The sequence below is a fragment of the Camelus dromedarius genome, chromosome 27, assembly GCF_036321535.1.
Source record: "Camelus dromedarius isolate mCamDro1 chromosome 27, mCamDro1.pat, whole genome shotgun sequence".
Taxonomy (NCBI): domain Eukaryota; kingdom Metazoa; phylum Chordata; class Mammalia; order Artiodactyla; family Camelidae; genus Camelus; species Camelus dromedarius.
The window spans coordinates 7,072,458-7,098,371 of NC_087462.1; the positions used below are offsets into that span (position 1 = coordinate 7,072,458).

At 42.8% G+C, this 25,914-nt stretch overlaps 1 protein-coding gene across 2 annotated transcripts; it reads left to right on the forward strand.

Annotated features, from left to right (window-relative positions):
* Positions 1-437: 437 nt before the first annotated feature.
* Positions 438-25,914, forward strand: LOC116148418 (zinc finger protein 791). 2 transcript variants are annotated; one of them, XR_004131909.2, is made up of 5 exons: positions 438-798; positions 21,814-21,940; positions 22,134-22,194; positions 22,595-24,336; positions 25,778-25,914. XR_004131909.2 is itself a non-coding variant. In XM_031437361.2 (4 exons), the coding sequence occupies exons 1-4, from the start codon at positions 9,428-9,430 to the stop codon at positions 24,246-24,248; spliced, it is 1,845 nt and encodes a 614-aa protein (XP_031293221.1). In that variant the 5' UTR covers positions 9,010-9,427; the 3' UTR covers positions 24,249-25,893. The 2 variants fall into 2 exon arrangements, 1 of the variants encoding a protein (XP_031293221.1); XM_031437361.2 differs by lacking the exon at positions 438-798 and adding an exon at positions 9,010-9,430 and having other exon boundaries at positions 22,595-25,893.

Sequence of the window (25,914 nt, forward strand, 5' to 3'; positions counted from 1 at the left end):
TGCTCACACCCTCTGGGAGGAGCCTCTATGCTGAGAGAAGGTACAGAGACCGGGACAGCTGGGGAGACGCGTGCGCGGGGCAGGAGGGGTTTGTGGGGCGATGGTGTGGTGCTGCCCTCTTGTGGTTGTGACTGTGGCTCCCCCGCCTGTTTCTAGGCATAGGTTGGCGTTTTGCATCCACAGTGTAGCTGCGCTCAGAGTGTAATTTGCTCACATTGAGAAAGTCCGTGACAGTCAGGCGTTCTGTGTCCTGGGTTAGGATTCATGCATTTGGGACTTCATTTGGGTCAGAACCTTAAACTGAGTCCCGCTAGAGTTTTCTCACTGTGAGAATAGGGGCCTGAGAGAGGGCGCGGTTCCGTTACTCCCCGGGGAGAGGAGGAGGACAGGTTCCTGGGCTGCTCAGGTGTCCCTGTCCCCCCTTCACCAGGGCCTGACCCTGTCCAACAGTTCTGTCTCAACGGGAGAGCCTAGCGTGTGTCAAACTTTCTGAAAGTGGCTGCTTCTGTCCCATGGGACGCCGGCCACTTATCTGTGCTGATTCCAGTATTTGTGTTTCTCTCCTCTCGGTTCTTTTATCCACTGAATAGTGCAGCCATTTGGCTCTAGTTTCCCTTCGCACTTTGTAACTAATGCCCTGCGTGAGAAATAACCGTTTTTATTTCTTGGGTTTAAAAATGTAAGTTGATTGAGAGAAATGATATCAGTAGGCAAGAAAGTTGTAGAACTAACTAGAATTTTTGTTCCTTTTAGGCAAGAAAACCTCAAGATATGAGATGAATGTGTTTACGTTTTCAGGTACATGTTTCATTTTTACATCACTGTGTGTGCATGTCCTTAGAGAATATTGAAATTTAAACGGCTAAAAGCAGTTGAATTCCTATTTTAATTGATGTGAGGAAAGCTAATTAAAGCTTATGTAAATCTTTGAAAATTCTACAGCATTTAAAAAACTAAACCCAAACCCCTGTTGCATTATAGTGTTCTATTTATTCCTGAAAATACCCCTCCCCACGTGAGATACAGGGGAAGGACAAACTTGGATGTACCCTGTCACTTTAGTTAGGATTTGAAATGTTTTCATTTTGTATGCTTTATACTTTGGCAACCATTAGTGTTTAAAGGAATTAAATCTTACCAGTGGTTTCCTGTGCACAAAAGTTAAAATTAAAGAAAGACTATTAAATAGTAAAATATGGCATATATATTTTTTCTCTGCTTATTTTCAACAAACCAATGCGATACGAAAGCCTAACTTAGGAAAAGTCACTGCCCACATTACCCTGGTCCCCTCCAGAGCTGTTACTCCAGCCACCTGCCAATACACAGATTTGATCCTTTCTTGAGCTTCCTGTTAGTGTTTCTTTACATAAAAACAAGCCATCATGAATGCATGTTTTTCGATCCCATGTTTGTCCTTGTAAAGAGGAGTCGGACTCCGTGTTTTCTGATGTTTGCTGACAGCTTGTGCCTCACCTCTCCCTCCCCCTTATGTCCACACAGGACAAGCTGATGAGAAGGTCCGTAGTTTGCTTTCACATTCCAGTCAGACAAGTCCCAGTCCGTGTGCAGAACTCTTGCCCTGGCCCCACCCCCACCAATGATTCTCTGCTTGATCCAACTTGAGTCAGGCTCCTGAACCTTGTCCTGGTCCCATCTGTGTAGTTCCTGGTAAAATCCAGTTTTAGCAGAAATCCTGCTAAGTCAGTTAAACCAGAGTCCCTGACCTCCCCTATATCTGATGCCCTTGTGTACCTGATCGGGTTCCTACACCCGCACCATCCCTCAGGTGATGTGAGATCACCCTGGTCTGACTGCAGCAAGAATCCTGTTAGGTCAGTTTATCCAGACCCACTAACCCCAGATTTTTCTCTTAGTAATTTTCCATGTTTTATTTATTTTTTATTTTTTAATTGATGTATAGTCAGTTTACAGTGTTAGTTTCTGGAGCACAGCATAGTGATTCTGTTATATATATTAATATAAATAGATATAAATGTATATTTCTTTTCATGTTCTTTTTCAGTATAGGTTACTACAAGATATTTAATACAATTCCCTGTGCCACACAGTAGGACCTTGTTTCTCTATTTGATATATTGTAGTTTGTATCTGCTAATCCCAAACTCCTAATTTATCCCCCTTTGCTTCCCTCTGTAGTAGCCACAAGTTTGTTTTCTATGTCTGTGAGTCTCTTTCTGTTCAGTAAATAAATTCATTTGTGTTACTTTTTTAGATTCTGCATGTGAGTGATATATGATTTGTCTTTCTCTGACTTACTTCACTTAGTATGATAATCTCCAAGTCCATCCATGTTGCTGCAAATGGCATTATTTTATTCTTTTTTTATTGACGTATAGTCAGTTTACAATGTTGTATCAATTTCTGGCGTACGGCATGTTTCAGTCATACATATACATACATATGTTCCTTTTTATATTCTTTTTCATTATAGGATACTACAAGATATTGAATATAATTCCCTATGCTATATAGTAGAAACTTGTTCATCTATTTTACATATAGTAGTTTGTATCTGCAAATCTTGAATTCCCATTTTATCCCTTCCCAGCCCCTTTCCCTGCTGGTAGCCATTAATTTGTTTTCTATGTCTGTGAGTCTCTTTGTTTTGTAAATAAGTTTCATTTGTATCTTTTTTTTTTTTTTTTTTTTTTTTTTTTAGATTCCACATATGAGTGAGACCCTATGTATTTTTCTTTCTCTTTCTGGCTTACTGCACTTAGAATGATGATGTCCAGGTCCTTCCGTGTTGTTGCACATGGCATTATTTTATTCTTTTTTATAGCTGAGCAGTATTCCCTTGTATACATACACCACAGTGTCTTTATCCGGTCCTCTGCTGATGGACGTTTATGTCACTTCCACATCTTGGCTGCTGTGAGCGTTGGGGCGCATGTCCAGCCATTATTTCTTTAAAATAAGCTCTCTTTTCTCCTCTGGGGTTTCTGTAATGCATACATTATTTCTTTTGCTGGGGTGCCCTAAGCCCTATAAGCTTTCTTCATTCCTTTTCATCCTTTTTCCTTCTTCCCCTCCTCTAACTGAATAATTTCAAGTGAACACTCCTCAGACTCACAGGTTATTTCATCTGATTCATCAGGTCAGCACTTGAAACTCTACTCCATTTTTCGGTTCATTTACTGTCTTCTTCAGCACCACAATTTCTGTTTGGTTCTTTATGATTTCTGTCTGTCAGTCGAACATCTCAGTTTGTTCATGTATTGTTTGTTTGTTTGTTTGTTTTAATTTTGTTGCGCTGACCATCTGTATTCTTAGGAAGCTTCCTGAGCTTCCTAGAACAATTATTTTAAATTCTTTGTCAGGCAGTTTGTAGATCTCCATCTCTGGGATAGGTTAGTGGGAAATTACTGCGTTTCCTTGCTGGTGTCATTTTTCTGTATGTGTGTGCTTGCGTGTGTTCCTTGCACTGCTGTGCTCACATTGGAAGGAGCAGTCACTTCCTCCGCTGACTGGCCTTGGGAAAGAAACAGTTTAACGGGTCAGCCCAGCTGGGAATTCTGAGACTGTCAGACCTTACTTATGACCGCCTGCCCACAACTCTTGCTCCCTCCTTAGCAAGAATTCCTAAGATCATGTGCCTTCTTTTGATCCCTCGCAACCAGGCGGGGCACTGAGAGCCCCCGTTTGTTTTCCTGAGAGGTCGTCTCCGGAGACACTCAGGACTTCCAGTCCCGCTGAGTTGAGCCAGCTGAGTGCACGTGTTTGCAGGACACTGGAGAGGCTTGCGCGCGCCTTCTGGAGCACATCCTTGGCGCTGCCCGGGGGTGGGAGGGCGGGGGAGTGAGGTGTGCAGAGCATTGGGTGTGCCTGTGCACCAGCTGGAGCATCTGCAGACACCCCATCCCGAGTGGCTGAAATGCAAGCCCCTGAGGGAGCCTGTGGGTGGCTGGCTCGTTGAGCTCTGAGCCTCGGCTGCTGCGGGTCCTTGCAGCCCTCCCCTGCTCCCAGCCTTCCAGCCGCTCAGCTGTCCCGATCCCCTTCGTATTCTCAGTGAGCCGAGAAATCACCAAGCCTGGGGGCAGCGTCCCACCCCACTGGGGAAGCCAGGTGCTCACTCACCACGCTCTCCCTTTCCCCAGGGGAGGAATCCCGGGCCCAGGGGAGCTCGTGGGCTTGAGCTCTGCCACCTTTGCGAGGAGTGAAACTGTTCTTCCCCTTCTTGTATCTGTTCCTGGATTTTCTGCCCCGGTGGTGTGCTCAGACTTCTCCACTGGGCTCCCTGACTTCCAGAGTCACTTTCTTCCTTGGCTGATAGTCTGAATCAGTGCACTGTGGGGAGATGACAGTAGAAAATTGCTATTTCACAGTCTTGCTGACGTCACTCCCTTACTGACCCACGTGTGATTTAAAAGGATGTTATTTAATCTCCAAGTACTTGGGCATTTTCCAACTCTGTTACTGATTTCTAAATATTAATACCATTGTGGTCTGTGAGCATATCTTATAAGATCGCTCTTTTTCAAATGTAAGGTGAATTTTACGTCCCAGAATGTGGTCTGTCTTGGTGAGTGTTCCATGTGACCTGGGGAAGAATGTGTGTTCTGCTGTGTTTGGATAAAGTAGTGCATGGATTTCAATTAAATGCACTTGCTTGATGGCGCTGTTTCATTTCGCTGTGTGCTTCCTGACTTTCTGCCTGCTGGTGAGGGCAGAGGTGGAAGTCTCCAGCTGTCAGGGTGGATTCATCTGTTTCTCCATGCAGTTCTAGTATTTTTTCCCTCGTGTATTTTGCTTATGTGTTGTTATGCATGTAGACGCTAAGTATTGCATGTCTTCTTGGAAAGTTGGCACTTTCGTCATTATGTAATGTTCCTCTTTATCGGTGTGGGTTTTCCTTGCTCTGAAGTCGGCTTTATCTGAAATTAATACAGCTGTACCAGCTTTCTTTTGTTTGGTGTTGTCTTGGTGTATCTTTCACCATCCTTTACTTCTCACTTACCTGTGTCTTTGTATCTAAAATGATGGTTGTAGGCAGCGCACCGCCGTTACTTTGTTACCACTTGACAGTTGCTGTCTTTCATGTGCTGTGTGTAGACCTTTGATGTTTAAAGTGCTTGTTGATACAGTGGATTAACATCTAACACATTGCTGCTCTTTTCTGTTTGTTCCCTTTGTTCTTTGTTCTTTTTAATCCTTTTCCACCTTTCTTCTGCCTTCTCTACCTTTTATTGAGCGTTTTACGTGATACCGTTAGTTCTCTTTTAGCTTATTACACACTTTTCAGTAGTTGCCCATGAGTTTGCAACATATATGGACAACTCACCTCGTCCTCTCTGAAGAAACAGTCTGTCATCACTTCAGTGGGTGTGCAGGTTCCTCAGAACAGAGGGTTCCAGTTCCTGCCCCCACCCCTGTAACACTGCTGCCGTTCACTGCACTTATCCATAAGCTGGAGTGACTGAGTATGTAGTGGCCAGCGGGCCCTTAGCGTGTTGATCCCGGTTCCTTCAGATCTGGTCTGATAATTCCAACATATCTGCTACGTCTGAATCAGGTTCCTTTCCATGTCCTACCTCCTAAAGATGTGTTTTTTTAAGCCTTTTATTGTGCCTTTGAATATTTTGCTGCATACTGGACATGTACTGTGAAAAGGAACTGAGGTAAACAGGCCTTTAGCGTGAGGTTTCATGTTGACCTGACTAGCATTTGGGCTATGCGGACTATTTGCTGTGGCTGTCAGAGGTAAGATATCTCCAAGTGTCCTTGCTTTTGTCTCCCATGTCACCTCTGGGGTACTTTTGAGACATATAAATAAGTTCTGAGACATACAGCTTTTCCAGTGTTTCACACTGTCGTTAAACACGAGTCTCCTTGGTGCACTGGTATGTTGAGGGTGGAGGAAATGTTCTTTCGTCCCATGACTGGGTCTCAGTATTTCAGTGAGCCTGTGTCCCTGAGCTGTGACCTTCTGTGGTATAATAAGAAAAACGTCTGGTCTTTGTCCATGGTTCTCAGCAAAGACTTCCTAAAGCCCTTGGGCTTTCCGAGTGATAAGGGGGATGGGAGCATCTTATGTTCTGATGAGGCAACTGCTCAAGGCCCCTAGAGGGCTTCAGGATGGAGGCTGGTCGCCAGGAAGACCAAGCTTTGATTAGAGGCATAGAACTTCCAGCCCAGTTCCCAGCTTCTGGGGAGGGGAAAGGGGCGGGAGCCTGAGTTACTCACCAGTGGTCAAAGGTTTAATCAGTCAGGCCTACCTAAGGAAACTCCACTGAAACCCCAAAACCTTGAGAGTCAGAAGGATCTGACTTGGTAACCCCACCAGTGTGCTGGGAGACTGCTCCCTGCCCCCAACTTCGCCCTGTGCACACTTTCCATTTGGCTGTTCCTGACTCGTGTCTTTTACAATAAACCGGTAATAATAAAGTGCTTTCCTTAATTCTGATAGTTGTTCCAGCCAATTAACAAACATGAGGTGTTGTGCAGGGAACCTCGGAATTTGTCGTGAGCCATGCAGAAATGTGCGCAGCCGGCCCCACCCCGCATTTGCAGCTGCGCTGGGCACGGGGACAGTCTGGAAGGACTGAACTTTAAGCTGCGGAGTCTGGTGTTAACTCTGGCCAGTTTGTGTTAGAACTGAACTGAACTGCAGGACACTTGGGTGGTGGTGGAGAGTTGGGATAGTTTTGGAAAGCATACCGCGTATTTGCTGTGAGGTCGGGCAGAAGGGCCAGAAGGGACTCAAGCTGGCTACTTCCCTCCCACCGTGTCACACAGGCGCTGGTAAAATCCCAGCTGGTTAGTCTCTAATGGAAGAGTCTTTTGAGGACAGGACTTGTTAAGAGCAGAATATTGTGGGCATGTTTCAAAATGGCTACTCTTCTGTCAGTTTCCAATTTTGGAGACAGTGGTTTGCCCTGTGACCTCAGTTCTTTGATAGATCTAAGAAGAGTCACTGATTTTAAGTTTGTTTTCTTTTTATTGTTGAGGATGGGATTGTTACCATCTAAGCTCCTTATCTGCCAGACTGGAAACCAGAGGTCTCTGACTCCATTTTTAAATGTTTGACTGATGATGTGTTGGGAAAACTCTGTATTGTCCCCGAGTAGAGAAAACCCAGTTCTTCCCTCCTGTGTGTCTCCTTTACTGTCACCCAGAACACTCTGGCACTGCTGGTCACCAAATGTGTGAGGGTTTTTCCCCACAACAAGTAATTCTTTGTGACACCAGCGAGTGTCCTACAACTTAACTCCATCCTGACGCTACTACCTGGAGGTGGCACCATATCCAACAGGTTAAGGGCTCAGCCCTGCAAGGCTGCCCACCCCCCCACCCCCACATCCCCACTTCAGATGCCAGTCACAGGAGGAGGTCCCCAGGTTACTCACAACTTCTCTTGACTTGGCTACAAACCAGAGGATCCCACAACCCCTGCCTTGGGTTTGATTAATTTGCTAGATCAGCTCGGAGAACTCAGGGAATCACTTAACTTACATTCACCAGTTTATTAAAGGGTGTGGTGAAGGATGCAGGTGAACAGCCAGATGAAGTGACCCACAGGGTGAGGTCGGGGAGGGTCCCTGTGGAGTTGGGGCGCATCACCCTCCTCGTACGTGGATGTGCTGACCAACCTGAAGCTCCCTACCCTGTAGTGTTAGGATTTTATGGAGGCTTCCTCACATAGGCGTGATCAGTTTTGAACTCCATTTGCAGCCCCTCTCCCCTGTCTGGAGGAGGAGAGATTGGGCTGAAAATTCCACGCTCCTAACCATGGCTTGGTCTTCCTGGTGACCAGCCCCCATCCAGGAGCCCAACCAGAGTTGCTTCAAAAAAAATACATGCTCTTTGTGCTCTTATCACTTAGGAGTTCATGAGGGTATCAGGAGCTCTGTGTCAGGGACAGGGTCAAACACCAAATATTAGAACAAGAAATGCTCCTATGATCTCATCCCTTAGGAGTTCATGCGGGTTTTAGGAGCTCTGTGCCAGGAACAGGGGGCAGAGACCAGTGTATGTATTTTTATTATCTGACAGCTGACAACTTTAAAGTTTTACCCCGCTTCTTCCCCTTGGGCCCCACATTTGTACAAGATGATAAGAAAGGCTGTGCTTGTGAACTCCCACCCTAGCCCCACTCCTAACCTCAATTTAAAAAACCCAGGCCAGCCTCTATTCCTTGCTCTCAAGCCTTTTCCCACCTGCTGGAGAGGCCTGCCCTCCTCTCCACAGAGACCTCAGTTAGGGAAGTAATTAACCCTTTCATACATTCCTGGTGGGTGTGTGTATGTCTCCACTACTCAGCTACACCTTGGATGGGGGTCAAGGTTCCACCTGTCTCTGCAGATTATAGAAAAGGTAGCATGATAAGTATATTGCAATACATTTATTTGCTTTATTGGTAAATCCTCCAGATTTTTTCATAGCAGTACCCTTTGTTTTTAAAAACTACATATAATGAATTTATGTAACCCATTCTTTCTGAGTATTTGCTGCCAAAACCGTGAATGAAAACTCAGATTGCCACATTATAGGAAAAACTAACACATACAAAATATGTTCTTTTCCAGCCTTAATTACTTTTTACAATTTTTATCAGCAAATATATTCAGAAAGGAGTATACAAAATGTTTCCTGGTAAATTTAGTAATAGAAACATCCTCGGAATCATCGTGAAGATTCATAAACGCCTGTGGGCAGCGGTGAGAGTGTCCTGATGTTCCTGTCGGTGACTCACCTCCGTCCTGCCCCATACGTGACCTCGGTTGCTTACCTTCACACCTTCACCACCTCTTTTTCACTCAGTGTTCTTTCAGTTTTTTCTTTGACCTTTCAACAGATGCTAAAGGAATTACATTGAAAGGTTTTCTGGTCGTTTCTCTGCCTCAGTGTTTCACACGTGTCAGTATCTGAGGCTTCAGCCCTGGTGAGGCGGCGGGACTTTAAAGTACCAAGTGAGTGGGGGTGGGAGGGATGGGCAGATGTCTCCCACAGGAAATAATCAGAGATCAAAGTGGAGCCAGACTCATCATTACGTATGGCGGGGTTACTTTTAAGTGTCCGTGTTTGTGAAGAAGGGTCGCGGTTCCCTGAGGGTCTCACGGACTTCTGTTCCAAAGTTGTGTCTGTGGTGGGGACAGCTCCCGCCCACTGCCCCGACAAGGTTGGTGCGGAGTCGCGCCCTCCGCCTTGCTGTCACTCAGGCACGGGAGGGCGGGGCCTAGCAAGCTGCCCAATCAGGGGAGTCGCCAGTTACGTACGTGTGGGCGACGTTCCAATGACGGGCGTGGATGGCGTGGACGCGCTTATCTCCCCTCGCTCCCAGCGTCCGCGCTGCAGATCGGCTCTCGGTGCCCTTAGAGGCCTGCGGTGGCTCCGCGGCATCCTCTGTCGCTGTGACCTGCGCTTGCCGCGGCAGTTGTGGGGTGGATGACCGAGAAGCCGAAAAATGGTGAGTTGGGGGGCCGGATGTTGGGAGACTGGGGCGGAGGAACTGGCTGGAACTGGCCACGGTGGGACCCGGGCCTCCCTGCGGTCAACGGACCCGAGTCCAGTGGACCCGAGTCCGCCAGGGGCGCGGCACGGATTGTGCGGGCTCGGCCGGCAGTCGAGACTCAGGGCGGCCTCTCCGCTCGCTGCTGCGGCCGTGTCTGCTCCAGATTGTGCGGTGACCACGGAGAGGGTTATCAGGGGACATTCGTGACTCAGTGTCCAGGGTACCTGAGGTGGAGGGGCTGTGGTCTGTGGGGTCGTCAGTCCCTCCTTTCTTCCCAGGGTGGGGAGTGGGGGGGGCTCCTTGTCCCCTCACTTTTCCAAATGTTTGAGGAACAGGGTCACAAATCCACGAGCCTGTTCTCCCACCTAGCTCTTCCTAGGGCTCACAATAAATGCCTAAATTTCCAGCTCTTTCCCCACATTCCCAAACGCCATCTTCCCCTCTTCAGTTCATAGCTTCATCATTAACTGTTTGTCCTCCGTGGTGCACGTCAAACTGCGCAGTATTTTGTTTATCATTCCTCCACAGAGCCATAGATGGCTCTTTTTAAAGATTTAATTTTTTTGTCTATGTATATTTTCCATGAAAGGAAATCAGATTAACCACCTGGAACTACACTGTATAGAAGTCCTGTGCCTTTTCCCCCAGGACTTTTCCTGGGCACAGATACCCTGTTTGAGTCCTTTGGGTGGCGGTTCCCCTTTGGAGACTGCTACATGATCTGTATTTTCATCATAGTTCCAGGTTGGCCCTGCCCCTCCTTAAGTTTGTGACTTTATTCACTGTAAGTCTCCATTTTTCAATGACTGTAAATGTACTGCATCAATAGATCATGAAAGAGTATAAAGTATTTCCCAAGGGGAAGAAAGGTGAATTTCAGAAAAAAAATTCTATTATACCATTCCATTTGTTAACACTTTTGTTTCCTTTTTTCTACCCATAAGTGACTGTAACATTTGAGATCTGTTTTTTTCTTTTCTTCATTTATGATTGTTTCCAAACAATTTCTTGCCGTGGAAATAATTAACTGACATTCACTTTCTGAAAGAAATAGATATTTGTGTTTTCTTCTTGAACTAGAAAAATGCCTTACAATTGTCTTCCCTCCTTTACACATAAATACTGGGTTAGAGTGGTTGTGCTGGATTATTCAAACACTAGGTTTGTGTCATTTAAAATGTCAATGGTGTGGTGTCCTGGCGACTCCAGTGGGTAGCAAAGACCTGTGGTCAGTATTTCTAAGCTGAGGCCCCCTTGAGTCTGCAAAGGGAAGTACTTGGAGGACCAGCTGTTTTGTTCTTCCTGGGGAGCCGCCCCCTGCAGTTGTCCTCCCCTGTTCGCACCCACCACCGAAGGAGCCTTCATAGTGAAAGAAGATCCAGAGCCCTGTGACGCTGGGGAGGCACCTGTGATGGTGGGTGAGGGATGGGGAGTGGTGCCCTTTCTGAGGTTGTAACTGTGGTTTCTTTGGGCCTGTTTCCAAACATGGGCTTGAGCTTTGCATCCACAGGGTAGGTGCACTCAGAGTAAACTGAGTACGTTGAGAAAGTCTTTGAAGGTCAGGAGTTCTTTCTCCTGGACAAGGGTTATGAATTTGGAAGTACATTTAAGTTAGAACTTTAAATTGAGTCTGGCCGGGGGTTTTCTCACTTGTAAGAATCGAAGCCTTAGAGAAGGAGTATTTGCATTATGTTGGAGCCTCCAGAGTTCGTTTCTGTGGCTGCTCAGGTGTCCCTACCCACCATCACCAGGGACTGGCCCGCTCCAGGGGTTGTATCCTTACAGGGGCATCTGGACCTCAAGTCTGGGAAGGTGGGTTTTCCTCTGGACTGTGGGGAAGCAGGCTGCTTGTCTCACTGATTCAAGTATTTGCATTTCTTTCCTTGTATATGTTTATATATTTAATATTGCAGCTCTTAACTCTATTTTTCCATAATAGTATGTGATATTATTTCCTGTGTGAGTATATAAAATTGATAGTTTTCAGGGTTTAAATGTATGTTGATTGAGAGTAAAGCAAGAAATTCTGGAAGCAGACTATTTGTTCCTTTTTGGCAAGGAGAGCCTCAAGATACGAGATGGATGTCTTTGAGTTCTCAGGTGGCTTTTACCTTTGTAGGTTAATTTTTGTATGTGCATGTTCTTAGAGAGCCTTGAAATTTTAAGTGCTATAATATTGCTTAAGCAAATGAATTCATTTAATTGATAAGAGGAAAACTATTCAAAACAACATAAATTATTGAAAATTCTAGTACATTTAATGGATTAGACCCAAATTCCTACTGCATTCTATGTTACTTACGTCTCTTTTTCTTTTTTCTTCTTTTTTTTTTTTTTTTTTTTTTTTTTGAGACTGAAGCAGCTTTATTCAATGGCCAAAGAATGGCGAAGCAGGAACCTAGTTTACAAGTCACCTTCTCCTAAACGTTCTATTTCTGAAATAACCCCCAGAGCGAGCTATAAGGGGAAACTATAATGCCTCTCTTGTTATTTTAGTTAGAAAGAGATTTGAAACTTTTCATTTTTTTTATGGCTTAAACTTTTATAAGCATTAGTGTTTAAAGGAGTAAATCTTAGAATGGTTTCCTCTGTAAAAGTAAAAAATAAATTTAAAATTAAAAATTTAAAAGCAAAAGTAAATTAATTAAAAATAAAGACTATTAAATAGAAAAATATGGTTTATGCAAATTACTGTTAATTTTAAATAATACATGCACAAGTTAGCAAAACTCTGTTAAGAGAAGATGTGTAAATCTAAAGTAGACTCACTCCAGGACATCCTTGTCCCTCAAGTGCTCTTGCTTCAGCCACCCCTAGATAACCAGTGTTCATCATTTCTTGAGCATTTTGATTTTAGTGTTTATCGTAAAAGAAGCAAATGTGTATTTTTCTTTCCCACCTTTGTCCTTGTAATGAGTACTCACACTGCACATTTTTTGATGTTTGCTCACAGTGTAAGCATCTGTTAAATCTGTTAAATAAGAAAAATTCAACCAAATACATTTTAAAGGGCTAATTGGCTTTATTGATTGGTGAGTCAGCATCGCATCTAGCAAGCAGAGAGCTGTACGAATGGAGCGCTTGTATCAGCAGGCGGGGGAAGGGATAAGGAAAGAGTGGACTGTCTCCTCTTCCTTTGAGGGGGTAGAAAAACCCCATGTGGCCGATTACTCACTGGTGCGGACCAGAAACTTCACGGCTGGTTAAGATTACATTTCTGGAGGAGGCTGTAACTGCAGTTAGGTCAGGTGTTAAGTCTTGGTTTGGTGACATGGGCCTACACACCATGACTCCATCTGGGGCCTATTGTTTCTTTTTCATCTCCCTCTTCCCCTTGTACCTCCACCTGGACAAGCTGAGAAGTCTGGGCCTTCTCCGCTCCACAGATGGCAACACAAACCAGCCATACAAGCCCCTGCCCTTGGACAAGAATTTTTGCCTCAGTCCCATCCCCCAGCCACCGTGAGCACCCAGGGCAGGCTCCCTTTCTAGATTCTGAAGCCATTTCAGAGCTGGTTGAGAGGCCGGCTCTGCTGTTCCCTGAGACGTCTGAGTCACAGCCCTTGTCCTCCCCTCTCAGTGGGTGTCTGTGCTGCATGGGCAGCAGCCTCAGCCACCCCTCTGCAGATGCCCAGAGCAGCTGGCACCGTGAGCAGCGTGTCCAGACATGACCACCACCCACGGGTCTGTCCTCTGGCTCTGACTCGCTCACCTGTCTGATGGGTGCCGGTGCTGCGGGCTGCTGGGTGCTGGGGAGCTCGAGTTGTGAGCTCTGCTGGCCTGTGTTGCACTGTTTACCTACCAGGCCTCAGTTCTGTGTTCAGCTGGCCAGAATTGTCAGTTTTAAGAACTCTTAGGCATTTGGGAGCAGCAGTATGAGGTTGGAGCGCCCCTTAAGTTAGTCCTGGGTCCATGCGTTTGCTGGGATTCATCTGCATGTTAGAGAGAAACGGTGATGATGCCTGGATTGGACTCAGCATCAGCGCACACAGGAGAGGCAGGCCGCAGCCCATGCAGGAGCTGGGCCAGTTGGGTGCTAGTTCCTCACACAGCAGTTACTTTAAAGGAGAAGAGAGAGGGGGAAAGGCAGTCATCAGATGGCAGCTGAGTCCCTACCCCTAATTCCAGAGCTCCCTGGGGCCCTTAAAGGTTTCTGCTGCTGCTGTCTTTATTGCAGCAAAGATCCTGACCTTCGAGGTTACAGGGGACAATGCCTTGGCACCCCTGTGGCAGAGCCAAGGGATTACTTCAGACCTGACTTAAGCCCAGGTTCTTCGTACTTTATAAAGGAGCCAGATGTCATGGAGGGGGCCTCTCACCCTGACGGCACTGATTTGAGGCTCTCTGGAAGTACAGCTTGTAAATACCAGCAGATACCTCCATGCCTGAAGTATATCCAGTGACCGAAAAAACAAAACAGGGAAGGACAGGAGGGAGAGGACAAATGAAAAGGCCCACAATTTGACCCAATTGGAAATCCAGAATATACCAGAAGAATTTACACAATGAAAAGATACAGGGGTGCTGTTTTAGCCTCTGCAACATAGTTTCTGGATTAATTTTGTCATCTACTATAATGCACTGACCCACAAACCTTCATGCAGATAATCAATACTAGGTCTCAAATTACATCGTATTGGGATCCCACTAAACTGAAGCAAGGAACCCAAGATAATCTTAGGGGAATTGCTAAATACCATATAGAAGACAAATAGGTGTGTTTTGCCTTAACCCTGAGAACTGTGGTCTTTCCTAGATTCTCTATGGTCATATCACCCACTGTCCTAAAATATCCCACACTGAGCAGAGAAGGTCTGATCCAGTGAATTATAAATGAAATTTTAGTCTTTGCTGCTTTCAAATTATATTGCTAAATGGGCCCCCAGTGACCTTCCCCCCAAGTTAAATTACTTAATATGGCCCAATGTAAATTAAACAGGGTTTTTTTTTTTAAGTATCATTGATTTTACAATGTTTTGTTAGTTTCTGGTGTAGAGCATAGTGATTCAGTTTTATATATATATTTCCTTTATCATATTTTTCATTATAGGTTATTACAAGCTATCAAATATAGTTCCCTGTGCTCTACAGTAGGACCTTGTTTATCTATTTTATATATAAAATAAAATCTGTTTGTATCTGTTAATCCCAAACTCCTAATTTATCCCTCCCCTCCTTTGATAACCATAAGTTTGCTTTCTATGTCTTTTAGTCTGTTTCTCTTTTGTAAACAAGTTCATGTGTGTCTTTTTTTTAAATTACACATAGAATTGATACCATATGATACTTGTCTTTCTCTGTCTGACTTACTTCTCTTAGTATGATAATCTCCAGGTCCAACCATATTGCTGCAAATGGCATTATTTTATTCTTTTTATGGCTTGAGTAGTATTCCTTTGTGTGTGTGTATACTTCTTTATCCGGTCATCTGTCAATGGACATTTAGGTTGCTTCCATGTCTTGGCTATCGTAAATAGTGCTGCTATGAACACTGGGGTGCATGTATCTTTTCAAATTAAGAGTTTTCTCCCAGGAGTGGGATTGCTGGATCATATGGTAACTATTTTTAGTTTTTTAGTTTTTTAAGGACTCTCTACAGTTTTCCATAGTGGCTGCACCAATTTACATTCCTACCAACAGTGTAGGAGAGTTCCCTTTTCTCCTCACATCCTCTATAGCATTTATCATTTGTGGACTTTTTAATGGTGGCAATTGTGACTGGTGTGAGGTGACACCTCGTAGTTTTGATTTGCATTCCTCTGATAATTAGCAATATTGAGCATCTTTTCATGTGCTTATTGGCCATTTGTATATCTTTACTGGAAAAATGTCTTAAACGGGGTTTTGAAGGATTGAAACCACTGAATAAAATCTATTTAGTGAGATGATTAATCCCCTGTGTTTCTCCTTTTAACAGCCTTATTTGATCTGTTCTCAAACCTGGAAAGGATGAATGATACCTCATAGTGGATCACAGCCACCTTGAGCTGTGGTTGCACTAAATAAGCCCCAATTCTTAGTCCCCAACATTATGGAAATTACTGATTCCATCCACTTAGCAACTGGTAAACATTCTGCTCTCAAAGATTTGTCTAAGTCTGTCCCATTCAGTGCCTGTTTCAACAGCCTCTCAGCTGTAGATGCCTTCACCTCTGAAGGAATGTGATACACCTTTACCTGGTTCCCCTCAGCAAAACTCAACACCACTGTCAACACACACAGTCTGCAGCAGGAGGTGAACTGAATCCACCTTCCTCCAGAAGCACAGGTATGACATTACACCAGTGACATCCTTTTCTGAGGACATCAGAACATAAAAATATGGACAAAAAGAGCCCCTAAAAAGCAGACAGGCATTGCTGATATATGACATGAGGCCCTGGCATCTTGTTTAAATTCCTAAAAATTATTTGGTTATCTGGGGCCCACTTCCTCCTTGACGCAGTGAAGAAATCACTGTTGTCCCTACAACTTTGTCTAGATGTTTCTGGTGTTGTGGAGGCATCTTACTCCTTGTTGACAAATTTTTGACAAATTGACAAATTTTTACTTGAGCCTATTTATGCTGTTACTTGTGAACTGACCCACTTTGAATAGTTCCCTACAAAGAACCAAAAAAGCCCTGGACTCTGGTCAGAATACCAGAGGACAGGCTCTCCTGTCAGTGCCTCAGACACGGATTCGCAGTAGAGGCTTCCGTGACCTCTCATGCCTCTGGAGTTACCCACGATGGCTTTAATGTTGTCCACAGGCTTCTGACATGAGGACCTGCCCGGGGCCCCGGTCTGTGTGCGTTAGAGCTGCGGTTCTCACCTCCTACAGAGCTGTGCTAAAAATAGATAGCCCTGAGCAGGCGACCCCTCATCCAGCTTCCCATTGTGTCTTGGGACCTGGTAACAGCACCCCAAGAGGCCAGCTCCCCTCTGGAGACCCCCCTGAGACAAGATACAGCCAAACCTGCGCCTCTGCAGTAAGCTTCCTACAGGAGGAACAGCCTCCCCTCTCCTCAGTCCCTTGCCAGGTGCCACGGCGCTGAAGGTCACCCCCTTCCCAGCCCCCTGGTCTCCCTGGGGAGCTCCTTAGGACTCCCTGAGTGAAAAGCAGTGAGAGTTCATAGACTTTAGGGACAACATGGCCACATTCATACATGATCCATCTCAGGCAGAGTTGCTGCTTTTCATCCCTTAATCCGGGCATCCTGATGAAGGATGGGACTCGCAGGTCCACAGCTGACCAGACGTCAGGCTGTCGTCTTCGCACTGACCGGCAGCTGGCTTCATCAGCATGGGTTTCTGGACCCAGGATGGTTAAAAGTTACCCCTTCGTGGTAAAAGAATTCTGCGAATCTCTTGCCAGCAGATACCCAAGACATAACTCAAGGTAACACTTGTCTACGTAAACTGAAGCCACAGTGCAGGCCTCCCCAGGAAACGCTTATCCATGTCAGAGTCCAAGGCACTCATTTCATTTCTCAGAATACACAGTGCTGGGCTGTGGAACAAGGCATTCAGTGTAGTTTTACCCTCTCTTCCAAATCTCAGGGTGCAGGCCTCGTAAGAGAACCATAATGGCTCACTGAAATAACTTCAAATCAGTTGGTTGAAAGATGACCTCTTTCAGTCATCAGTCATCTGGGAGAAATATTAATGCATCTTACTTCATCTTTTTTTTTCTAATAGACTTTACCTTTCTCTACAGCAGTTTCAGGTCTAGAGAAAACTTGATTACAAAGTACAGAGTTCCCACTTAAACCCTCTGCCTTCACATAGTTCGCCCTATTTTTTGTATCTTGTATTACTGTGGTACATTTATTACATTTGATGAACCAGTACTGATGCATTAAAGTCTACAATTTACAGTAGTACTGACTCTTATGTTACACAATCTGTGGGCTTCGGCAATGGTAAAATGAGTTGTGTCCATCATTTCTTCATCATGTATGCTACTGAAAGCCCCGTGTGCTCCACCTCCTCAGTCATTCCTCCCTCCTACCCCCAGATCCCTGGCGGCCGAAGCTGTGTGTAGCCTTGTCATACTGGCTGCTTTCACTCAGCAATATGATTTTAAGTTTTCTCCACGTCTTTTTGAGTCCTCATTTCCTTTTAACACTGAATGTATTTCATTGTATTCCTGTTCCAGTGATTATTTTTCCATTTACCTGTTGTTTACCTGTAAGTCTTGACAGTCATGACTAAAGCTTTTATAAAAATTCATACACAGGTTGTTTTTTTTTAAATGAACGTAAGTTTTCAGCTAATGTGACAAAATATAGAGGTGCTTGATTGCTGGATTGTATGGTTAAGAGCAGGTTTAGAACTTTAAGAAACTGCCCATTTTCCAAAGTAAGCATACTGGTTGTCCACTCCCACCAGCCATAAATGAGGGTTCCTGTTCCACATCTTCTCCATCCTTAAGTATTTGTTCTCAGTTTTTTTGAATCTTAGGACTGTAAAGTAGCTAGTAACAATCTCATTCTTACACTCTTTTACCATCCCTTTGTCTTAATTGGCTAGGTATATGTTTTTTCCATTTTTAATTTTGTTGCTTGTCTTATTGTTGAGTTTTTAAGACTTCCTTGGGTATTTGGATACCAGCCCTTTATCAGGTAAGTGGTTTGCAGAGATTTTCTCCCAGTCTGTGGCTTGTGTTCTCAATCTCTTAACCCTGTCTTTCATAGAGCAAGTTGTCATTTAAGTAAAGTCAATTTACCATTTTATTTTCTTTCATCAATCCTGCTTTTGGTGTGCTGTATCTAAAAACTCATCACCAAACCCAAGGTCACCTGGATTTTCTCCAGGTTATCTTCTAGGAATTCTGTAGCTTTGCATTTTACGTAAGATCTGTGATGCATTTTGAATTTCTACAAAAGGCATTGGATCTGTGTCCAGATTCTTTTTTTTTTTTTAACATGGCTGTCTAGTTTTCCTGGCATTGTTTGTTTCTTCACTGAATTGCCTTTGATCCTTTGTCCAAGATGAATTGGCTATATTTGTTTGGATCTATAGGAAATAATTGACTTTGTGTATTACCCATTTCTCCCTCAACCTTACTCTACTCTCATTAGTTCAAGGGGTTTTCTTTGTTGTTGTTGATTCTTGGAGTTTTTCTCCATAATCATGTTACATGTGACAAAAGACAGTTTTATTTCCTACTTTCTATTCTGTATACCTTTTATTTCCTTTTCTTGTATTTTCTTTTATTGTTTTAGCTTAGACTTCCTGTCCTGTGTTGACTAGGACTGGTGAGAGAGGAGACATCATTGCCTCCTGATCTTACCAGGAAAGCATCTAGTTTCTCACCTTTAAGTGTGATGTTAATTGCAGGTTTTTCGTAGATGGTCTTTCTCAAGAAGAGGAAGCCCCTCTTTGTTCCAAGGGTGCTGTTGTAAGTGGATTCTGGATTTTGTCAAATGTGTTTACATTTTCATTTTCTGTTTCGTTCCTCATGTTAATCATTTCGGTCTTTTTTTTTCTCAGCATGTATAGACATTTCTGAATTTTATCTTTTCAAAAACAAGCTTTTTAGTTTTTGTTGATTTTTCCCAATGATTTCTTGTAATTTCATTGATTTCTTCTCAGAGATTGTTAAATCTCTCGTGCTTACTTTGCTCTTCTTTTTCTAGTTTCCAAGGGTAAAGGCTTCGATCATTGATTACAGGTCTCTTTCTTCAAGTGTACGGCTTTCGGTGCCATAAATGTCCCTCTAAGCCCTGTTTCTGCTGCATTCCACATATTTTGGTAAATTGTACTTTCACTTTCATTTAATTCAAAATAATTTTTAACTATTATTGAGACATCTTTGATCTATGGGTTATTTAGAAATGTGTTGTTTAATCTTCAAGTATTTGAGGGGTTTTCAGTATCTTTCTATTACTGATCTCCAGATTAATGCTCTTGTGTTCTGAGGGTATAGTTTGTATGATTTCCCTTGCTTCAGATTGGTTAAGGTGCGTTTCATGTGCCAGAACGTGTTCTATCTTTGTGAATTTTCCATATAAGCTTGAGAAGAGTGTGTATTCTGCTGTTGTTTGATGAAACATTCCACAGTTTCCCTTAAGTCCAGTTGTTTGAGGGCACTGTTCAGTTCAGCTATGGCTTTCCTGAATTTCTTCCTGCTGGTTCCTGTAGTTGTTAGCAGAGGAGTGTTGCCATCCAACTATAATAGTGAAGTCATCTGTTTCTCCTTGCAGGTCTAGCCATTTTGCCACCACATAGCTGAGCAGCGAAGCACTAAGGATTGCTGTGTCTCCTTGGAGACTTGACCCCCTATTCATTATGTATGGTCACTCTTTATCCCTGTACTTTATCTGACATTAATGTAGATATTCCACTTGTCTTTTAATGTTAACATGATGTATCTTTTTCCATCCCTTAGTCTTGATCCATCTGTCTTTATTGTGAATGCAGCTTTCTTACAGACAACATACAATTGGGTGTTGCTTTTTAATTCACTATGACAGTATCTGACTTCAGTTATTATAGACCATTGAGGTTTTTTTAGGTGTAGTTGATTTACAATACTATATTAGTTTCAGGTGTACAAGATAGTAATTCAAAATTTTTAGAGACTTATACTCCATATAAAGTTATAAATTTTGGCTATATTCCCTCTGCTGTACAATATACCCTTGTAGCTTTATTTTACACATAGCCATTTGTACCTCTTAATCTCCTACCCCTATCTTTACTCCGCTCTTCCCAATGGTACCCACTAGTTTTGTTCTGCAAATGTGTTTCCATTTTGTTAAATTCATTTGTTTTTGTTTTTAGATTCCACATATAAGTGAAATCACACAGTATGTCTTTCTCTGACTTACTTCACTAAGCATAATACTTTCCAGGTCCATCCATGTTGTTGCAAATGGCGAAATTTCATTCTTTTTTTATGGCTAAGTATTCCATTATACATATATACCACATCTTTATCAGTTCATCTGTTGATGGACACTTAACGATTGTTTCCATATTTGGGCTATTGTAAATAATGCTGCTATGAACATTGAGGTGCATGTATCTTTTTGAACTAGTATTTTCATTTTCTTCGGATAGATACACAGGAGTAGAATTGCTGGGTCATAGGGTAGTTCGTTTTAGTTTTATGAGAACCCTCAATACTATTTTCCATAGTGAGTGCACTAATTTACATTCCTACCAACAGTGTAGGAGGGGTCCTTTTCTCCACATCTTCGCCAACATTTGTTGTTTGTGGTCTTTTTGATGATGGCCATTCTTACACGTGTGACGTGGTATCTCACTGTTGAACCCTTCATGTTTTATAGTGATGGGCACGTTCACCACCAGACCACTGTGGTCTTCAGTGAATTCCCTCACAAACTGCAATCCTTATTTGGTTCCCCAGGGTCCAGTGTGCACTGTTACGGTTTTGCCAGAAAGAGCTCTTATGGCATTTTATGCTCAGTATATGCACGTGTGCATGGCAAGAGTGGTGCGAAGCTGCTCTGAGGCCATGCAGACAGGGACCTTGTGGAGGTCAAAGTTGTCGTGCCTGCTTTCTCATGCCTGAGCACTGACTTCCAGATAACTTCCCAGCCTCGTGAAACAGGGCAGAGATACAAAAGAATAAGTGAGTCTGTCATATTTTTACAGGTAAGTTAAAATTAATACTTTTCCACAAGATTATTTTGATTCAGGCACTTGCATCTGACTCTTCCAATAGCCTGGAGCACTTCAGGACGATATGGCCAGCTGGGCCTAGTTATAGTTAGATTTCCACAGGTCTCCTGGCTTCTCTGTTTGGTGATGGGAATAGAAGAAAAAACTTCCAGTTCTTCATTGTGGTTTTGTTTTCCCATTAAAACCTCATGCAGCAGGGAAGGTAATAGCTCAGTGGTAGAGCATGTGCTTAATTATCACACACGAGGTCCTGGGCTCAATCTTTGGTACCTCCATTTTTTTTATTTTTTATTTAAAAAAAAACCCTCATGCAAACATGACCCTGTGCTTCATGGACTGCTGCGTGATAACGGTGGGTATTAAAGGGGATGAAAGAGTTTTTCTCACAAAGATTTGATGGTCTTAAAATGGAAATCTTTCATTTGTACTGCATTTCTCTCATTTCTCCAACATGCTCTGGACCCCACCATTAGAGAACAATAAGACTTTAAGTGATCATAGTAAAAATGTAGAAATAATTTCCACATACTCATGATGCTGTTAAATTTGTGAGGAAGTGCTTATGTATAGAGTAAGAATTCTGATGACCAAGTCATAGAATAAATATTTTGATGACAGTGTCATATGTGAACTTATGAATGGACTATAGATTCCAGTACTGTCCATCTCACCCATCTTCCTGTGCACATATTTGGGATGTTTTAGGACCCAGTGGCCTTTGAGGATGTGGCTGTGAACTTCACCCTGGAGGAGTGGGCTTTACTGGATCCTTCACAGAAGAAACTCTACAGAGATGTGATGCGGGAAACCTTGAGGAACCTGGCCTTAGTAGGTAATGATGATGACATTCTTCACATAGTCGGTTAGAGATCAAGTGTTCCTTGCCCATCAGTGTTGTTCTAAGATTTCGAATGGGGAAAGGGAATACTTCAGTAAATAAATCAGTTGTAGACTGAGGTCATCATGTACCTATGAAGTAATAATTTTTCTATAATTTACTGATTTTTTTTGGGTCTGTATTTTAGGGGGAAAATGGGAAGACCATAACACTGAAGATAAGTACAAAAACCAGGGAAGAAATCTGAGGTGAGTTGCACTCACAATAGAAAGCAGTGTCCAAGAAGGGAATCTTATGTCAAGAAAATTTAAAAACAAGTAGAAACAAGAGTCCAGCTTCAAATTTATTTATTCTCAGAAAATTCTTCCCCCAAATGCTTTCTTAAATGTGACGTAGATGTTCATTGTTTCCCGAGTACTTTGAAATGTACTCAGAGACTGCATGTGTGAGTATCACTGTGATGACAGCCCTGGCTGTGCTTTCCTGCAGAGCATTCGGTATGTTTTCTTTCAAACAATTGACACAGTGCAGGAAAACCTACACTTCCCCTGTAAATGGTAAAAATGTAATACTAATATTTACTAATGATTATAAAATCATTAGCAAAAAAATCGTCAACAACAGTGTGCTTCTGATTTTTTTTAACAGAAGTCATACATTTGAGAGAGACTGTGAAAGTAATGAAGGTAGTCAAGATGGAAAAAACATCAGCCTTTCTCCAAATCTTAATCTGAACAAGAACAGTACCACTGCAGTAAAGCCATGGGAGTGCAGTGTGTGTGGAAAAGTCTTCATGAGCCGTTCATCCCTTAATAGGCACATGAAATCTCACACTGCACCCAAACCATCCATGTACCAGGAATATGGGAAGAAGCCTTATAAATGTAAGGTATGTGGGAAGGCCTTCAGTTATCTCCAACCTTTTCAAAAACATGAAAGTAATCATGGAATAGAGAAATCCTATAAATGTAAGGAATGTGGGAAATCCTTTAGATACCGCCAGTCTGTTCGAAAACATGAACGGACTCACACTGGAGAGAAACCCTATCAATGTAAACAATGTGGAAAAGCCTTTCGATATCATCAAACCTTTCAAACACATGAACGGACTCACACAGGAGAGAAGCCCTATCAATGTAAGCAGTGTGGTAAAGCCCTCAGTTGCCCCAGTTCCTTTCGAAGTCATGAAAGGACCCATACTGGAGAAAAGCCCTATGAATGTAAAAAGTGTAGTAAAGCCTTCAGCTGTCCCAGTTCTCTTCGAAAACATGAGAGAACTCATACTGGAGAGAAACCCTATGACTGTAAGGAGTGTGGGAAAGCCTTCATTTCTCTCGGAAGCTTTCAGAGACACATGATAACACATACTGGAGTTGGACCTTATAAATGTAAGGATTGTGGGAAAGCATTCAACTGTCCCAGTTCATATCGAATACATGAGAGATCTCACACTGGAGAAAAGCCGTATGAATGTAAAATATGTGGTAGAGCCTTCAGTTGTTCCAGTTCATTTCGAACACATGAAAGAACTCACACTGGAGAGAAACCTTATCAATGTAAAGAATGTGGAAAAGCCTTCCACTGGCTCACCACTTTCCAAGTCCATGTGAGAACTCACACTGGAGAGAAACCCTACATATGTAAGCAGTGCGGTAAAGCCCTCAGTTGTCCCACTTCCTTTCGAAGACATGAAAGGACTCACACTGCAGAGAAACCCTATGAATGTAAGCAGTGTGGGAAAACCTTCAGTTCTCCTCTGGGTTTGCAAATACATGAACGAACTCACACTGGAGAGAAACCCTATAAATGTGAGGAATGTGGGAAAGCCTTTGTTTCTCTCACAAGCTTTCGGAGACACATGATGACGCACACTGGAGATGGACCTTATAAATGTAAGGAATGTGGGAAAGCATTTAATTGTCCCAGTTCGTTTCGCATACATGAAAGAACTCACACAGGAGAGAAGCCCTATGAATGTAAAATATGCGGTAAAGCCTTCAGTTGTTCTGGTTATGTTCAAGTACACGAAAGAACGCACACTGGAGAGAAGCCCTATGAATGTAAGGAGTGCGGGAAAGCCTTCATTTATCGCACAACCTTTCGAGGACACATGAGAGTACACACTGGTGAGAAACCGTATAAATGTAAAGACTGTGGGAAGGCCTTTAGTCGACCCAGTTCATTCAGAAGCCATGAAAGAATTCACACTGGAGAGAAACTTCTTGAATGTAAACATTGTGGGAAAGCCTTCAATTGGCCCACATCCTTGCATAAACATGTCACAAGAATGCACACTGGATAAACTGTAACTGAAAAATACAGGACAGTTTTCTCTTCACAAATACATTCAAAGTCATGTGAAAACTCCACTGGAGAGAAATGCTATAAATGTAAGTAATATGGGAAAGCCTGATGCAGATTAAGTCACATATAATACCCCAGAAATTTTACAACATGAAAGAAATGTTTTAAAAGTTAAAAAATATATTGTTTTTATCAGTGGCTCATTCTGAAACTCAGTTCTCTCACTATGGATTCCACTTGTTAATTCTGCAAATGAACATTGAGTTGAAACAGTTCTGTAAGTACTTGTTAAGCAGTAATACATTAACTTAGTATGTAATGTTTTTCCTTCCAGCAGCTTACAGTTTTTATCTATTTTGAAATCTGCTGGATCTGTGGGTGAACTGGAATATAACTGTAATGTGCCAATATCATATAATGTGCCAAAATATGTAATTTTTTAATTGCTCTGTAAGTAAGGAGGCCGTGGGATAATGACACTTAGGTATTTGTTGGGATTTTCCTATTGGTTTCATGCAGTGGGTATTGGATATTTTTCACCCATTGTAAATACTCCTTTTCTTATTAGAAAAGCAAGTTTCTTTTGTCAGAAGAGCTGAATTCCATTTTCCTTGCTAATAAATAGTTGGCATAAATTTGTAAGTATGCAAAGTCTATCATAGAGTATAATCTCATTTGACTTAGTATTTATGCCTTTTCTCTTTACTCTTTGTCATTCCATCTGACTGTGATTTTGGTAATAGACTTTACATTCAGAAAAGAGACCTGTGTTGACATGAGTGGCATAGTTACACGAAGCAACCTTACATTGTTTACAAGCTTAATTATTTTAGATTTAAATTTGTAGCTACAGCATCTTTGCACTGAAGCAACATTTTTTCCCCAACAACACGTTAATAATGTCATTATTTAGGATATCTTTTACCCATAATACAATTAGCATGATTATATGCTATCACTAAAGTAAACTAGTGGTATTACCATCCATTCATACTGAGCACCTGCTATGTGCCTGTGCTAGAAATATAAGTGAACATAACTGATGTGGTTACTGCTCTCACAGTGCTTCATGTCCATGAGATTAAATATAAGCATCACATTTCTAGCTACTTTTTAAAGTTATTACAAAAATGAATCAGTTTAATGTTCATAACATTGTATGCAGTAGACCAGTAAGTCTTCATACCTGCAAAGGAAAAGAAAGGAGACCTATGATAGGACAGCAGAATGTAGAACTGGAGATGGTCTCCTGGAATGTGTTCTGTCAACATGGATAATGCTGAGACCTACATTTTCTAGAACCTTATTCTCATGGTTCCATGTTAGAATTCACCTCCAACCTCACTTGCGTGAGATTTGGAAGGCACAGCAAAGACGGCCTTATTAGTCTTCAGAACCATGGAATAGAGAAAGACAGATGCATAGAAGCTTCACATCTACCTGCTTCCAGCCCATTTTCCTGATCCTCTGCCCTGCCAGTCAGGAGCAGCCTCATTACCACTAACTGCGTACCTTCCCTTTTCTCAGACCTGTAGGTTTCCACAGATGGCTCCACAAGTTCCACAGCAAAGATCTGTCACAGTAGGGATTTTCCTGCAAGTCCTCATGTGTCCACCAGGCAACAAATTTATTAGACTGTTGTGGCTGAGAATGTTTTGTGAAGC